Source organism: Sinocyclocheilus grahami, unplaced genomic scaffold (genome assembly GCF_001515645.1).
Source record: "Sinocyclocheilus grahami isolate Dianchi unplaced genomic scaffold, SAMN03320097.WGS_v1.1 scaffold181.1, whole genome shotgun sequence".
NCBI lineage: Eukaryota > Metazoa > Chordata > Actinopteri > Cypriniformes > Cyprinidae > Sinocyclocheilus > Sinocyclocheilus grahami.
The window spans coordinates 1,702,310-1,720,929 of record NW_015505360.1 but is presented as its reverse complement, the minus strand read 5'-3'; the positions used below and the strand labels follow the sequence as shown (position 1 = coordinate 1,720,929).

Here is an 18,620-nt window from a genome sequence, read left to right as displayed (position 1 = left end):
TGTGTGTGTGTGTGTGTGTGTGTGTGTGTGAGTGAGTGAGTGAGATGAATTAATGCATGTTCACATTTATTCTAGAACTAAAGTAACATCTTCTGATTTCTCTCAACATGGGGACAGGAGCGCTTTCAATCAATAAATGGGAAAACAAAGTAACTGGTGTACTTAAAAAAAAGTAACTCTGATATTTTCTTGTAAATTAAAAAGTAATGCATTACTTTACTAGTTACTTGAAAAAAGTAATCCGATTACGTAACTCACGTTACTTGTAATGCGTTACCCCCAACACTGTTCATGCCACACATCCACAGCCATGCGGCACTGCTGCAGTGATTGTGCCGAGCACAGCGTCTCATGTTCGAAGGATTTGAGTGCAGGAATTTATTGTTCTCTGATATGTCAATCACGTCTATGGAGCGTGACGGCTCCGCTTGATGAATGCTCCCAGCAGACGAATGCCAAGCAGCATCGCAGCGTGTCACATCTTGTCTTCTTTCCATCTCTCTGTTTATCAGAAAAATAGCATGTCCCCAGACTTTTCAATCTCATCTTGTCAATACAGGGACAAACAAGCCCTCTTTAAACCCGTTGATGCATGACATCTAAAGTGCCTGCTCTTTTTGTCTCTTCTTTCTGAAGGCCTGCCGTGTTTTCAGACACAGACAGACATTAAGGAACTGCTCAGCACCCTCGGCCAGAATGTAGTAACCAAGAAGAGAAAGAATGTGGAGATCCTGTGGCTTGCGGGAATGGTGAGGCTGAGGTTGAGGTCATGGAATCTGTGCAGTTTGTTTCGTAACCTCACATTTGTGAATAATTAAACTCTGTTATGATCAAGATTTCAAGTAAGATTTTAATCTTATAAATCATGGAGGTAACACTTTACTTGAAGGGGTGTGCATAAGACTGACATGACACCTTCATAATCATTACATGACACATGTCATGAATATGAAGGGTTTTTATGCATGTTTATGACAACTGTCATTAAGTGTCATTCGCTCAGTTCTGTAATTTTTAATGCACATATGACATTATTTGACCTAACCCTAACCTAACCCTACCCCTACCCTTACCCCTAACCATAGCCCATAACAAAGACATCTCAAACAATGTCATCTTTGCATTAAAAATTACAGAACTGAGCGAATGACACTTAATGACAGTTGTCATAAACATGCATAAAAACCCTTCATATTCATGACATGTGTAATGTCATGATTATGTAGGTGTCATGTCATGATTATGAAGGTGTCATGTTAGTCTTATGCACACCCCTTCAAGTAAAGTGTAACCATCATGGATTTCAAGAGAGTAATTAAAGGCTTATAAAATAGTATTTTTGTCCTGTTGTTTGATATTATATTATATTCAACAACATAAAGAGCAATATTTACCTAAATATATGTTATATATATTGCACTACATATACATTATTAAAGCATTATAATACTTGAAAAATTTAACAATTTGTGAATGTTTTTGAGTGACGACTCACTCAATGAATCAGATTTTTGAATCTTTTCATTAGAACTGACTGAACAAACCGACTCACAGGAATGAATGTTTGCTGTTTGAGTCATTATTAAAACATTTCTAATGACACAGTCTCTTGCCCATGTAAAAACAAAACTAAATATCCTTGTTTTGTTTTGTTTTGTTTTTTGGCAGCGCATCTCTGTGAATTTCGCTCTGTGAAAATAGGAATCAACCATCAGTTTATCACCACCATACTTCATATCAGGGAAGCAAAAGTAAATACAATTGAATCGGTCACATGTCTCCTCAGATCTGTCGACGCATAAATGGTATCCGCTTCACCAGCTGTAAAAGTGCCAAAGACAGGACGTCCATGTCAGTGACGCTGGAGCAGTGCTCTCTGCTGCGGGACGAGCACCAGCTCAATAAAGATTACTTTGTGCGAGCTCTGGACTGCATGCGGAGGTAAGCGCCAGCCCATTTCTGTGCAGATCTGTTCTCCCCCATGTATGCATGCATTCAAGGAATAGTTCACCCAGAAATGACAATTTAATAAAAATCTGCTCGCCCTCATCCAAGATGTAGATGAGTTTATTTCTTCATCAGAACAGATTTGGAGAAATGTATTATTACATCACTCGCTCACCAACAGATCCTCTGCAGTGAATGGGTGCCGTCAGAATGAGAGTCCAAACAGCTGATAAAAACATCACAATAATCCACAAGTAATCCACACCACTCCAGCCCATCAATTCATGTCTTGTGAAAAGCTGCCTGTTTGTTATAAACAAGAAGTTATTCATTTCAAACCATTGTTTCCAGCTGAAATGCGAGTCCTCTATCCATAATATTGCTTGCTCCAGTGAAAAAGTCATCTTGTCTGAATCAGGAGAGACAAGCAGAAACAGTCCAAAACAGCTCTAAAAAAATATGTGGGTTGATTTCGATGTGAGAGGACAACAGGGGATGGACTTTTTCACTGGAGGAAGCGTTATTATGGATTATGGACTTATATTTTTGCCAGAAGCAAAGGTTTGAAGTTAAAATGCATTAATGATGGATTTGTTTCTTACAAACACGCAGCTTCTCGTTTCACAAGATATGAGTTGATGGTCTGGAGTGGTGTGGATTACTTGTGGATTATTGTGATGCTTTTATCAGCTGTTTGGACTCTCATTCTGACGGCACCCATTCACTGAAGAGGATACACTGGTGAACAAGTGATGTAATGCTACATTTCTCCAAATCTGTTCCTATGAAGAAACAAATTCATCTACATCTAGGATGGCCTGAGGGTTACATTTTCCATTTTGGGGTGAACTACTCCTTTAACATTACACTTGACCTTTAACATCTAATTCTGATAATAAAGTCTATACCAGTGTGTCTGTTCTGATTGTGTTGTGCACAGAAAAATATGCAGCAAAAGTCGCCCATGATGCATTAAAATACTGTATTTTCTGAAACAGAGCCCTCGTCTCTATCAGTATGTAATAATGCAGTTGGGTTGAAATCCAAGCCAGTGTAAATTATGGGTGAAGATTAACTGATACAAGAAGCCAAACTATGTGAAAAATGTGAAATATTGCTTCCTGTTCACGACCTAGTATACTGAAGAATTCAACATCCGTGTTGATATCCAATGATTCTTACATGTAGCCTGTGTTGAGATTGTGAAATACAGGCGGCAGGAAGCTTCTGCCACAAAAGAGCATTTAGAAGCTGTACATACAAGGCTTTATAAGAAGTCTTGTGGAGCTGCTGGAAACTGTCAGCTGCACATATTTACAGCCCACACTGCAGATTCTGTTAGAAAAAAAAAATAATGTACATTTTATGTAAATGTAGGGAATGTAGGAAACACACACTGTAGCTATTTTGTTCAGAATGTTCCCAACAAAGTTGGGTCTGTTTCAACAAAGTCTGTTTCAAAACATTGAAATTTAATTTGAAATGAGATCCTTTCGTTTGGCCAAGTTTTAAGGCAGCAATCCCAGAATGCATTAATACATGCTCAGGGGAAAGAAAGAAAAAAAACAGTGAAATGTTCTTATTATAACTGTTAATTTATTCAGTACTGAATGGTTTATAAATATTGCTTCAAAATAGCTCAGTATTTTACACAATATGCAATGTATAAAGAGAATGCAGTGCAACAAGCTCAATGAAAAAAAATTGTGAAATATTCTTAGTCATAAATGCAATTCACTGAAAAATTTTGTTTATAAAATATTATTTTTAAAAAATGGCTAAGTTCCGTCTATTTATACAGTTTATTTAAAGGGGTCATATGACATTGTTAAAAATAACATTATTTTGTGTATTTGGTGTAATGCAATGTGTTCATGCTTAAGGTTAAAAAAACACATTATTTTCCACATACTGTACATTATTGTTTCTCCTCTATGCCCCGCCTTTCTGAAAAGCGTCGATTTTTACAAAGCTCATTGGTCTGAAAAGTGAGGTGTGCTGTGATTGGCCAGCTATCCAGTGCGCTGTGATTGGCCGAATACCTCAAGCGTGTGACGGAAATGTTACGCCCCTACAATACTGTGATGCCCTGTCCGGCCGGAGCGACGAGACAAAACCAATAAAACCCATTTCAAATGAGGCATTTGTAGCATCCAGTGGGGACATAATTATTGATTGTAATGACTTATACTGTCTCTTTACACATTGCGTTGCATCGCGCCACGTAAACATAAAACCATGTCTGCATTTGTGATCAGAGAAATGACAAACAACAAGCGCTCATCAGTGGCAAATCCTTTAAATATGAAAACGTACTTACAGTCTGTGAGTCTGTCAGATGCACCAGACTGTCCTTGCAACGTTGGAATTGCCCCATTTTTTATAGAAACAGAAACAGTCCTCGTATTATCATCATATGACTTTAATTATTTTGCACACTTTCAACTCACTTTCAGCAATTATTCCTGCCACTACTCATTTAACACCAAGAAATGATTTGAGCCTGGAAGATTAGAGTAATCTCATTCGTTTGCTTTTCAAATATTTATGTTCCTCCATCTGCTGCTTCACTCTGTGCCCAAATATGATTCATTTGCTAAATGGCTTGACGTATCTGCTAAGACTCAAATCTGCATCATGATAAATGTCCTCAAGCGGTGGTGAAGTACTTTAGCTGAGATCTGTGTATCGGTCTGTTTATTTAAGAGAAGACGTGACAGTGCCAGGGGCGGATCTACCGGGTGCCAATGCTTTTTTTTTTCTTTCTGTGAATTATTTATTTATTTACCCCAGTATAAAATCTAAATACCGTATTGACCCGAATATAAGACAATGTTTTTTTCTTGGAAATACATCTGAAAAAACGCGGTCGTCTTATATTCAGGGTCTAGACCAGGGATCCTCAAATCTGGCCCACGAGATCCACTCTCCTGCAGAGTTTAGCTCTAACCCTAATCAAACACACCTGAGCATTTTTTAAATGTGATTGTTGGTACATTTTACCAGTTTTTACCATACTTTCAAAACAAATAAAAAATTAAAATAGGCAATATGAAAATAATTGAAGACAAAATGTGTTTTACTGAGAAAAAACAAGATTTGGTTTTTAAAAAGCCTTTTTCCAAAAGGTACATCTGGAAAAAGGGGGGTCGTCTCTTGGAAATACATCTGAAAAAACGCGGTCGTCTTATATTCAGGGTCTAGAGCAGGGATCCTCAAATCTGGCCCACGAGATCCACTCTCCTGCAGAGTTTAGCTCTAACCCTAATCAAACACACCTGAGCATTTTTTAAATGTGATTGTTGGTACATTTTACCAGTTTTTACCATACTTTCAAAACAAATTAAAAATTAAAATAGGCAATATGAAAATAATTGAATACAAAATGTGTTTTACTGAGAAAAAACAAGATTTGGTTTTTAAAAAGCCTTTTTCCAAAAGGTACATCTGGAAAAAGGGGGGTCGTCTTATAATCAGGGTCGTCTTATATTCGGGCCAATACGGTATAAGCCATGTTTTCTGTACCGCATTTTAGCAGCTGTGCTTTAATGGGATGACATAAACAATGTACCGCAAAAAAAAAATGGTTAGAAAATGTGTCTCGCGCTGTGTGGTCAACTTCAATAACAGGTGACTCTTCTGAACAGCTTATTTTTGGCGAGTCAAAAACGCAGAGCAACCAATGCAGCCCAATTCACAAACAAACTGACTGTTTTTCCATTATTTACATATATATTACTTTCGGCATGGATATATTTGACATCCGACAAAACCAAATGAAACCAATAAGAAGATCCCGATCACAGAAACTGAGCTGGGAAAGAAATCTAAACCTAACCAAATTTTTGAAAAATAAACTTTTGTTGGCTTGGCAAGTTCTTTAGCCTACTTCCAATTTAGAATAGTTAGGAAGTCTCAGAAGTCTTAAATGCTTCAATATGGCCATTCTTTCAAGCGAATTTGAACGCTTTTGTTGCTTATAAACTTGACGCACGAAAACTTGTGATTTATATACCACCCAAGTAGCCTAAATAATTTTACTTTAACTTTATAGTTAAGTATAGATGATGGAATGCTTTGTTTGCTTTTGTGTTGCCGCCCCTCACAGTCCTCACGCCATGCTAACAGTCATTTTATAAAACGGATAGTCCGGTCCTTGATTCTGATTGGTTGAGCCACGTTCTAAGCTGTTGTAAATTACTCTACAAACACACACCTTTGTTTACATTTGTGTGTTGCTTGACAACCACTTTGTTGCAACCACAACCAATTCTGAGGAACTACATTGTTTGGCGGAAGAATAATGTTTTTATTAATATCATTACACTTTATTTGCTCTGTTTTATTTTGTGAATCCTTACTACGTATATGGACGCTTCGCTTCACGTCGTGCCTAACAACACCCCTTAGCTGTTATAAATTCACTGTAAACCACGGCTTCACGGGACTTGTTGCTTTATTCAAGATCCACCCCTGGATTTCTTCCACTGCTGTTTCCAATGTAAACAAACCTGCTTATCCAAAAAGCATTGTTCTGGAAGATTAGTTAAGATTAGTTGTGTAGTTAAAATTAGCTCAGCTGTACAGTAACACTTGAAATTGCAATATGAACAGAATTTACAAAACACATTGCATGGAAAGATATTTTTATAGAAGATTTTCTCATTGCTGTTGTTTTCGGCACGGAGAAATTATGAGTTCTTGTAATTTTTGAACATTTAAAGTTTGGTTTTTATAGACAATATGCACAATGATTTGCAAGTTTTCTTCCCAAAACCCCACAAAGACTTGAGATCCTGCTAAAGATGCTCATGGCGTGTGTACCTGAGTTTGAAGCGCCTGCACTGATGGGCGATTCTCTTATTAGTTGTGCTGGGTGTTGATGCCCTGAAGGCTTTGAGTTTGTTTGTTTAGCAGTAGCAGATGAGAAGACTGTTGAATTGACGTAGCAGAACCGGTCTGCGGAAATTGTTCAAAGCCAAAATAGATAGTTGAGCTGACACATGTGCCGATAAATGTGGATGCTTGTCAACCTGTGTGTCATTCACTCAACAGTATGAATTTACTGTGACATTTTGTGATTCTGGGACAAAAACAAAACTCATCCCTTTTCAAAAGAATATCAGTGTTTGTTGCTCTTGGAGTCCTGCAGCGGGTGCAGGTCGCCTCGACTGACCGTTGTGTGCATATGGAGATACAATACTGGATTTTTTTATTCATATAAAACTTTTTCCGCTTTAATGTTTTATAAAAATCATCATTCGCATGATGGCATTTAATCTGAACACACAGCTTTGATTGACAGGTGTTTTCAATATGACATTTGTACAATATAACATGCTGTCAACATAAACATAATTGCATTCTAGGGAGTGTTTAGTGTTGGAAAAGGTGCCGTTTTATAGTGAGCATTTAAGTGAACGTTTCCTTTAATAACTCGAATCCATTAATGATTATTTTAGCACTTTTGAGGAAGTGTTTGAGAAACCTGTTCAAAAATGCTGATTAGTTGCGCAGTTTAGTGAGTCAGCAACTAATGCTCATAACTTGAGTTTTATGTGTTTAAAAGAGTCATTTGTGAATCAAACCACACTTGTTGCACTGTATGTTTCTTTTTGTGCACAACTCAACAGAAGGACATTCGTATCAGTTTTGCATTGCCCAATCTGCCTTTCTCAGCACATGCAATTTGGATTTGATTACTTGCTGTTTCGCAATAGATTCACTATTGTAGTTTGCTATTCTGTCAGCATCAGTGGAAAAATACAGACATTCAACCACCATTAATGGACCTGAATTTAATGAGAATCATTTGCTTCTTATATTTTTGTCCTTCAATCCTTCTGCACACAAATTAAGGAATTTCCGGCACCATTTATTATTATGTTAAAATCTCTGTGTGCATTCTATTAGGGTTTTGTTGAATGTGTTTGTGTGAGTCTCGCAGGCCAGACTAAACTATTAACCTTTTCTTGAATTTGTTTGTGTGTGTGAACCTATTAACCTAACGTCTGTGTGTTTGCTTCTTTCTCTCTCTCTCTCGTTTCCGCTCAGCGGTCTCTTGGCCCAGGGAGAGGTTGCCCAATGGGACGACCCCGAAGTGGGCTCCGTAGCTATTAACAAGCCGGCGTCCCGCCACTTCTATCCAATCGCCCTTCTGCTTGTCAGCTCCCACCTGCTAGTGGTGTGGCTCATTTTAAGTCTTGTTTTTTTGCTTGCAAAATACCAATAAACTGCTGATTATGCCATAACCGAGCTGCGTCTAACTTCTTACTTGCTTCCTCGAGTGGTTCTCTCTGTCTTCACAAATAACATTTCTGATTTTTATGGATGCTCGTTTTTGCCAAGGAATTTAAAGACGAAAAAAGATCAACTTTTTATCTCGCAATTCAGGGGCCGTTTACACGACAACATTTTCAGCCAAAAATGGGAAACTTTTTATGCGTTTTGACTGTTCGTTTACACGACAACGGCGTTTTGGGGACTGAAAGCGCATATTTTTGAAAACGGGTTTCAAAGTGCAAGTTTTCGAAAACGGCACCGTTATCGTTTCCGTGTAAACAACCAAAACGTGAATCTTTGAAAACGCTGACATCATGCGTGTGCGTAGTATGTGTTAGGTATGTAGACATGCGCAGTATGTGTCGATTTTAAAGGCAAGCGCGAACAAACATACACAACAATGGCGGAGTACATGGTACTGTTGTTGCTGCTCAAGAGTTTGCTAACGCTTCTTCAGTAAAGTGTGGATTTACTTCACCAATATTACAACAAACAGCGGAGAGGCATCATATACATCATATAATCGTCACTTCCCTACAGGTGCTGTTTAATAACAAGGTGACAGCGCCAACTACTGGCCTGGCATACTTAATACAGCGCTTTTGGCCATTTTCGCGGATATGTGTAAACGCGATTTCGTTTTGAAAACGTTGTCATGTATACGTGAAACTTTTTAAAAACGTTTCTGTTTTTGACTACACCGTTGTCGTGTAAACGTAGCCTCAGACTTTTTTTTCTCTGTATTCTGAGTTTTGTCTTGCAATTCTAAGAAAAGGTTAGAATTGTGAGATAACTCAGAATTCAGAGAAAAAAGAATTATGAGATAAAAAGTTACATTTACCTTTTTTTATTTAATTTTTTATCGCATGGTAGAAACGTGCTTCCTTAGGTATTTAATGTTATTCCACTACTAACAAAATAAGTAATTTCATGTTGAGCACTTGGTAATATTTAATGGTTCAAACCCTCATGTCTTACGCCCTTGTTATTTTCTCTGTGAAACATAATGTCACATACGGGTTTGGAATGGTATTTTGATCTTAAATGGAAAGCATTTTAGCAGCTGCACGTATTTTTATTTTTTTTTGTCAGAAGGAAGTGAAGAGGTGTTTTGTTTTTTGACACGCTCTAAATGCAACATGAATGTCACAGTTATCTGTTGCATTATGCTTTCATAATTGAAGTGTTGTTTATTCAGTACAATCAAAATGTTTCCTCATGCTTTGCAGGTAGCATCACTGAGGCCTTTTCATTGTTGTTTTGGCTCTTTTTTGATTTCATCCTCATCATTATTATCATTCCTTTCCTATCTTTTTTCATTTTCCCCTCATCAGAGAAGGCTGCCGGATTGAGAATGTGCAAAAGAATATAAAGTGCAGAAAATACGCTTTCAACATGCTCCAGCTGATGGCCTTTCCCAAATACTACCGGCCACCTGAAGGGACATACGGCAAGGTGGACTCCTGAAAACTTCTGAACATACTGTATATACAGTGGGGTTTAAAAGTCCACATTGAAATCGGGTATTCAAAATTAATTTTGAAATTGAATTTAGAAAATGTAGGGGGGGAAAGTATTTAAAAATATATTTTAATAATATATTTTATTTTGAAATAACGCTTTAATGACAGCAGCACTTGAACAAAACCTGATATACCAAATACTTGTTTTAATACGGAACTCTTCAAATTTCCACTATGAAATGTTTCACTATAATTATGAAATCTCAGACTTTTGGACCCTGCTGTACATATTCACACACACACAGGAACAGAAAAGTTTTTTTGTTTACTATATTAAAACAAAAGGCCTACTGTAAACGACATATTCTTTAATTGTTAATTTAATTGTTTCAAGAAAGAATGCAGTGCATTATTAAAAAAATATTTGAAAATACTAAATGTAAACATTATTTACATGTAAATAACATAGTAAATATACATTATTTACATGTAATGTGTACAAATGTTTTCTTTCAAAAGTGAAAAGCGAGCGATTTGCAGGAATTGTCTGAATATGTAGCTTTGAACGCCAAGTAAACTGTTTGCAGGCCTGTCATATCAGTTGACATTCGTCACATGTCTGTATATACAGGTGCATCTCAATAAATTAGAATGTCGTGGAAAAGTTCATTTATTTCAGTAATTCAACTCAAATTGTGAAACTTGTGTGTTAAAAAAATTCAATGTACACACACTGAAGTAGTTTAAGTCTTTGGTTCTTTTAATTGTGATGATTTTGGCTCACATTTAACAAAAACCCACCAATTCACTATCTCAACAAATTAGAATACTTCATAAGACCAATAAAAAAAACATTTTTAGTGAATTGTTTCTAATTTATTGAGATGCACCTGTATGTGTCTCATGACCAGAGATTGTTCTTTTGTTGTTATTGGTTTGTTTTTGTACTGAGGTATTTCTGAAAGTGTGTACTGTATGTTTTATATTTGTGTTGGTATATAAAGCCATTTCACTTTAAGTTTTTTTTTTTAGGATGATTCTTGGAGTTATTTCCATTACAGCTTTTCAGCTTGCTTTTGCACTCGGTGAACATTGTTTATATACAGTACATAATATGCTCTCTATATGCTGCCAACTTGGAGCTGTAAAGGAACACTCGTTCTCTTTGTGCTAAAAAGCCTCTTATCAAATGTCACTTTTGACAGCGTTTATTTGTGAATTTGTGCTGTTTTTAGATGCTTATCAAGGTACAAGTAGATCAGATTCATATTGGCTGGTCTTTGAAGCCAAACAAAATGCTTTGAATGAAATATGATGTTCCTAAAACATTCGTGTGTTTATCTGATTAGCTGAATCTATACTTATTTTCCACCTTACTTTATATTTGATTCAACAGTTTTAATCCGTTATGGAGTTTGCGTCCAATACGTGGCACCAAAGCGTTGCGCCTGCCTCAAGATCTCTCACTATTTACAGCCACTGGACACCGCGATTGATGCACGTGATTTGTAATGTTATCTAGCCTTGGCTGTGGCCTGTTCTGTGACAGCTGCAGCTAGATCTGACTGCTGAAGTGTCATCTGGGGCAGGCAGAGTAAGAGTAGCAGCATTTTCTGTTTTGTCAAATTTATGCGTCCACATATTGAAAACCCAATTGAAAATACAATTTGCTACTCTATTTGAAAATTGTCCGGAATATCGTTCCATACAAACCCATAGACTCCCCATGTTAAAATACCCAACTTTATAGCAGAAAAAACATGTTTACAGCCTGGTTCAAAAAAATATTTTGGTCTACATAGCTAATTTTGCCCTTCATGACAACTGTGAGGGGGGGGAATTTTTTTATAACTCATCCGTTTAAATTATATTAAGCCTTAAAGTTGTGCATAATTAAGGGCGTGGCCACTTGAGTGACAGGTGGATTGCCGCTGCTGTCCCCCCGGGCGCGCTAGGTGGGCGTGGTTTCAGCAGCCAGCTCCCGCCTCTTTGCCCATTTTCGATTATCCGGGAGTGACGCGCAGTGACGCGCTAGCCAAGATGGCTACGGCCGGCTCCGCCCACTTTTGAGCTTCAAAAACGCTCTTCGGAACACTACGGGTGATGTCACGGACACTACGTCCATGTTTTTATACAGTCTATGGCAGGGATCATCAAATCTGGCCCACGAGATCCACTTTCCTGCCGAGTTTAGCTCTAACCCTAATCAAGCCCACCTGAGCATGCTAATCAATGTCTTCAGGATCATTAGAAAATCACAGGTAGGTGAGTTTGATCAGGGTTGGAGCTAAACTCTGCAGTGCATTGGCCCTCCAGGGCAAGATTTGAGGAACCCTGGTCTATGGTCTGAACAGAGCGGCTCACTCACTGTCACCCGCACGTTAACGTAAGGTAACGTAAGTGCATCAGACCTGTGCGCGTACGAACAAAAAGTAAGCTCGTGCTGATATCACGGTTCATTCTCTACCACTGAACCTGCTCGTTTGCATTATGAGGCGAATGGTCTAATGGCTGGAAATCACCAAACTTCAAGTGAAAATCAATCAATTATTTCCGCTCGTTTAGTTGCTGAAGATCACTGTGAGAAGAGCGGAGTGCTGTTTTCAGCGATTATCAAAAGAGACAGTTATCGCTTTCCAGGTAACGTTAGCAAAGTCCCTTTAAGGCAAGTCATGTCACTCGGCGGCCATCTTTGAAACGCCTCTCGGGCATGCAAGTGCAGCTCCTATCTCTTTGAATGGGGAAACATCAAATTCAACAAAACTGTTCACTAAGCTTGTGATTAAATTTCATATTTGAAATCACCAAAGAAATCTGACAACAACTGTGTCATAAATGTTGTTTCTTTTGCTCAGATACTGTTATAAAAAGCTTATTTTTCAGGCTAGATCAGCCAGTGCGCATGCGCAGTCCTAAGCGCACGTCTCAGAGCGCTGACTGTTTCTATAGCAACCGGGACTTCTAACGGCAGCTGCAGTGATTGGCTCTTTCATTCAGAAGGCGGGACTTCCTGCGAATTGAGCAGCCATATTGAGCGTTGCATTTTTCCCCATTCAAAACTATGCGAGTGACACGTCTTGTGTTTTCCATTATAACTGGAAACGTTTTTTTAAAAGTCAGCTTTATCCGCCTCTCTGACTGGACGTGATGTATTGCAAAGGTTAAGAATGAGTCAAAATTAATTGTTTGCATATAGCCTTAAGAAACTCATGTTCTCTCCAAAAGTATATATACATTACCCAAATGCTGGGTTTAGCCTATGGGGGTAGAATTGTTGCTTTATTCTAAATAAATAGATTATGATCCACAAATAAATGTAAAGAGATTAACAAAAATTAAACATATTGACGAATAAATAGAATTAGATCCACAAATAAATAAAATGAGATTTGCAAATAAAAAACATGTTCACAAATATCTTTTTAAGTCACAAACACAACTTTGCCTGGCATTAATTTGTGAATCGCGTCCCGTGCATTTGTAGATCGCTGCACCCATTTGTGGATCGCTCGCTGTGCATTTGTGGATTTTGAAACATTTCTAGCATCGAGACACACACCAACGTCTACTCAAGCCAATCAGATAACAGCCACTCTTCGCTGACCAATCGTAGCACGTTCTCGCTATAGCCAATCACGTTTTGCTTTACAATCAGGGCGGTCTAGTCCTGAAATAACTTCATTCATCTCCTTTGGCTCAAATAAGAAATATAAGGGCCATAAAAATTGGTATAGTAAAAGATGTTTAAAACTGGATTTTGTTAGACCATTAGACTGTGTGTCAATCCAAGCCCCAGGATTATAATTAACGTGCCTTTGAAAATGCCAGAGAAACAGCGCTTTAAATCACGGCTATGGGAACAATGCTGGATACAAACACGTTATGGAAGCGTCATGTTATTCAAGATGGAAAGAAAAGCATCAATAAGTAACTGACTATTAAATAGTTGGATTCAACCTCATGATAAACATATGAGTTTGAGTAAGAGGTTAAATTGCCGTCACACAACAGCCAGCAGGGTTTCCCAGTTTTTCAGTCAAGCCGTTTAAATGACGTATAAACAGCAATGTGGATCTAACAATGTGTAAAAGTCCCATGTCACCTCGTCCAGTGTAGACTGGTTATGATGATTCGTATTTGCGTTGGACGCATTGCGATCATGCTTGGGATCTGTGAATGATCAAGTTGTGTATAATCCTGAGTTTATCCTCATGCACTGATCCTGAAGGAAAAGAACCCTTACACTCCAACAATCATTTGGAAACAGGTTTTTTTTAACCACATCCATTTTTAACCATTACAAACAGCACTTAAGCTCAATTTGAACGAAGTGTCCATAGAATGCAGTTCCTTACAGGGGTGCAAAATGAATCTGTCCCGCCCTGATTGTAAAGCAAATCGTGATTGACTATAGCGAGAACGTGCTACGATTGGTCAGCGAAGAGTGGCTGTTATCTGATTGGCTTGAGTAGACGGTGGGTGGAGTCCACGCATTTGTGGATTGGTGTGTGTCTCGACACTAGAAATGTTTCAAAATCCACAAATGCACAGCGAGTGATTCACAAATGAATGCCAGGCAAAGTTGTGTTTGTGACTTAAAAAGATATTTGTGAATATGTTTTTTATTTGCAAATTGCATTTTATTTATTTGTGAATTTATTTCATGTTTGTGAAACGCTAAGATTTACTTGTGGATCTCATTCTATTTATTCGTCAATATGTTTAATTGTTGTTAATCTCTTTACATTTATTTGTGGAGCATAATCTATTTATTTGGAATAAAGCAACAATTCTACCCCCATATTAGCCTGTTGGGTCATTTTATTGGCTATAGTCCTTGGTTATTTAAAAAAAAAATTTTTTACCCAGGTGTTGGGTCAACTGTCAATACAAATGATGAACGCCCTCACACAGCACAGCGCTGGGTCAGTGCACTTTGCCAAAACGGTTCAAACTGGTTACATTTGTCAGCGGTCATTTGGGCGAAATTTCAAGGCTTAGTATATCCCATCATGCATCATGTTGTGAAATTAAATCTTGAGACTTTTTGCAGAGATCTCGTGAGAGGTCACGGAAACCTTTCCAATGTATGTTAAATATAAATAATAGTTAGATATTACAAATAATTTGGTATTAAGACAGAGTTGCATGTTTTATTGGTGCAAAGGTGAGTAGTGGTGATATTTATTTTGTATAACATTTGCAACTGCTTTTTATCACTTAATTAGAAGCACCACAAAATTAAATTGTGTCATCTGTTATAGGGACTACTGAACAGACATTTAGAAGTTGATTTTAAAATGCAAAGTTTTGAAAATAAAAATAGAGCTCTGTAAACAATTGCATTTTTACAACACTATAAGTGTGTCCCATCATGAAAAGTTCTACACACACTTGTGGTCTTCATGCTCACTTGAACAATTGGACCAAACACAGGAAAAAGGTCATATAAGTGGTCAAGTGCAAAGACCGCAAGTGCAGGTATGAATGAATGGCCCTTCCAGAAGTCTGTTAGCGAAGGGAACATGGTCACTTCACGGAAGTGATTTCATGTGATCTTTGGTTAGGTCTTGCAATGCATTTTAAAGCAAAGTTGGGGTTGATTTCGAATTCACATACAAACGTAAGTAGAATAGGCTAATTAAATTTGTCTTTATTTTAATGATACAAAATATTTTTCGTAAACAAGTTAAGTTTGAAAAAGTTTAATAGTAGGCTAAATAAGACACAATTCGATAATATTTGAATAAAATAAGAAGAAGAAATATTGATTTGCAACAACTGATGGAGTGCTGAATGCTGCACTCATGCAAGCATCGTCATGGTTGGGTAAATATTTGGTCAGTCATTCCCTTCGCTAAGTGAGTTCCCTTCAAAGAACACACTTCAAGGGCTCTGCTGTTCGAAGGGAGTAGGGCATAGGGATGCTGACTTCCGTTTGGAATTCACCCTTTGTGGGTTGTGGCTAGAAGGGATACAGCATAAACCGGAAGCTAACAATAAATTGAATTTTCTACCTATTAGATTGTTTTATTAACATCTACACCGACCCCAACCCTAAACCTACCCCTTACAATAATGCAAAAATAGTAATTATTGTTGTACAGTGTGAGAAAAATTACGCTATATTGATGTGCGCATGCCCAGTAGTTTTTGCTGTATGCCTTTTAGCCTTAACCCCCTTTGTGTTCTGATCTGAGAGGAAACTTACTGTATGAAATTAAAGTCCGCATGAAATGGAAGTTGAGATTGTCCTTTTTTCCCCTATTGTGACATATATTCAAGTGAAACGGCTTCTGAAATGAGGAAAAAAATGTAGGGCTGGGCTTGATTTCATCCTTCGGGAATTGATTGGATCGTTGGAAGTTAGGCGTTGCGAACAAAATAGTGAAAACTATAGCTGTGTCCCATATGATGCACTATGCACTTATATACTTTGTACTTATGCACTCAACCATAGAGTATGCATTATATAAGGTTGTCATTCATAATCGGAGTCTGATAGCCCCTCCCCCTTCGTTATGTAATTGAACCTGCGACAGGTTCCACACTTCCGCTGTGTTCCAAGGGCACTTCGGAGTGAAAACAAACATGTCCACCTTATTGAATGGTTGTTCCAAACCGAAGTGGCCAAAACTGGCCACTTCAAAGGGCCCTTCGGAATGAAGGATTTCCCTTCGGAGCCCGAAGTGTCCATCAGTTGTACCCTTCGGGCTCCCATGATCCTTTGCACAGGGAAGTTGTCTGGCGTCACAGAGTTCGACTTCACCGATAAATGTATGCATAGTATTTTTCTATACTACTGTAATATTTATACGAGTTAGATTTGGTACATTATTATGGTCAAAACGACATTTTACTTCAACAGAATACTTTACCGCTACCTTTATCAGTCCATTCAAATGTTTCAAATACATAGACACAATATACATTGCAAATACATATTACATTACATACACAAATATAGATCATATTTGACGTAAAAGACAATTGGGGGTCAACCAGCGTACAAAATGTGCGACAAAGGTGCCTCCTTGATCGTCTTGTTAATGTGACGCAGAGGTGCGTTCCAAAAAAAAGAGTTTTTTGACCCCTATACCCTTCATACCTTCGTAGCTCTCACTCCGTAGGGTAAACCCTTTGAAGGGATTAGGGCATAGGGATGAGCCCTTCCGAATGGAACGCAGGGTTCGTTTTTTCGGTGAAGTGCATCATCCGGTGGTGAACGCACCACTTGCACTATTTATACTACAAAATGTCATAGAATAATGTACACTTACGCATTTTGGGACGCACCTTAAGAATTGATCCAGTATACATTGTTGCAACTGTGATCGTGCTATGCGTTTGACTGGTTGAAACTTACTGTAAATGTCGGACAGACAAGAGTTTCTAATGTAACCTTTCAAACATAAATTCATGAATAAAGTCATGAATAAACTGGAACAGCCTACTGATCGCAGATTTCTTCCCACAGATTCCCATTGGCTGCTCTTGCTGCTGCTGTCAGACCCTAAAACCTTTACTGAATGGTTTTGATGATTTTATGGTTGTAAAAGACTGACATGACATTAAATTTAAAAAATGATTGTATATAAACTGTTCTTGTCCTATATAAAACAGATTTTAGAGTGCATTTTTATTAATTAAAATGAAAAACCTTCAATAGGTTGACTGACCCAGCAAAAACAAAAAAAAAACAGCAAATGGGTAAATGTAGAAAACGCAACAAGCTGGGTCAAAATAACCCAGCATGTGTTCTGTCCAATATTTACCCAGCGCTGGGTTGCCAAATGTTTGTTTTTAACCAAGCATTATTTTAGAGTCTGTTCATTCATAAGTTCCGCAGTTTTTTAACTTCCTGACTAACAGTCCTCAGCTTTCCTCACATTGCTGATTTAGGATGGTGTTTCAAATCTCATGATGATGAGGGTACAGAGGTGCTGCAGATCCTTCAGAAAATGTCATGAAGGTCAGAGAAAGTCAACAACCTGCAGCATCAACCACCTCAACATCATCATCATCAGGTAAGCAGCTAAATGACACATTCAGAAATCATCAAGTCATGATTTTCAACATTCATTTATATTACAGTTTAGACTTTTGTCAAATTAAATGTATGCCAAATTGAATGTAACCCGCATGAAAATGAGGCAGTGAGGATAGAAGCTTTTTTTCCCACCATGGGATAAAAAAAAAAAGGACTTATCTTGCAAGTCACTTTTTTTTCTCTCACAATTTGGACTTTTCCCCTCTCCATTCTGAGATATAAATGCAGAAATGCGAGAGATATACTCACAATTATGACAAAAAATATTGCAAGATATTGCAATTTTTTTTCCAGATATAAATTTGCAATTCTAAGAAGAAATGTCTAAATTGTGAGACATAAACTCGCAACTGCAAGAAAAAAGAAGCAAATTATCTTTATTTTTTAGCAAAATGTAAACTCGGATTTACATCGAAGAATTGCAAGATGTAAACTCACAATTTTGAGGTATCAACTTGCTATTGAGAATGCAGAATTTTGATAAATAACCTCGCAATTGCGTGGAAAAAATGTCATAACTGTGAGATAAAAAGTCGCAATTACCTTTTTTTTTATTGCGTGGTGGAAACAAAAATAATAATTTAACATGTGAATTCAAAGGAAAAAAGTCCGATTTGCATAATGTAAACTCAATTACGAGAAGAAAAGTCAGAATCGTGAGATATAAACTCACAATTGTGAGGGAAAAAAAGTTGCAATACCTTTCATGGCTGAGGCGGAAACAAAACCAAAAAAATAGAATTGCGAGATGCAAAGTCAGAGGTCAGAGAAAAGGTCTTGAGTTGTGAGGAATAGACTTTCTTCACAGTGGCAGGCACCATTACAGTCCTAGATCGTGTAATTTTCAAAACTTTCAACTTTTTTTTTTTTTAGGGAAG

General features: G+C 37.6%; 1 protein-coding gene across 1 annotated transcript in view; it reads left to right on the top strand.

Moving 5' to 3' along the window:
- The window catches only part of LOC107594345 (type II inositol 3,4-bisphosphate 4-phosphatase-like), a 117,705-nt gene extending 109,507 nt beyond the window's left edge, over window positions 1-8,198 (top strand). The window contains exons 17-19 of the mRNA XM_016284357.1: window positions 606-749; window positions 1,787-1,941; window positions 8,002-8,198. Coding sequence (XP_016139843.1) covers window positions 606-749; window positions 1,787-1,941; window positions 8,002-8,179 — 477 coding nt within the window. The 3' untranslated portion in view covers window positions 8,180-8,198. The remainder of the gene's footprint in view (window positions 1-605; window positions 750-1,786; window positions 1,942-8,001) is intronic.
- Window positions 8,199-18,620: the final 10,422 nt, after the last annotated feature.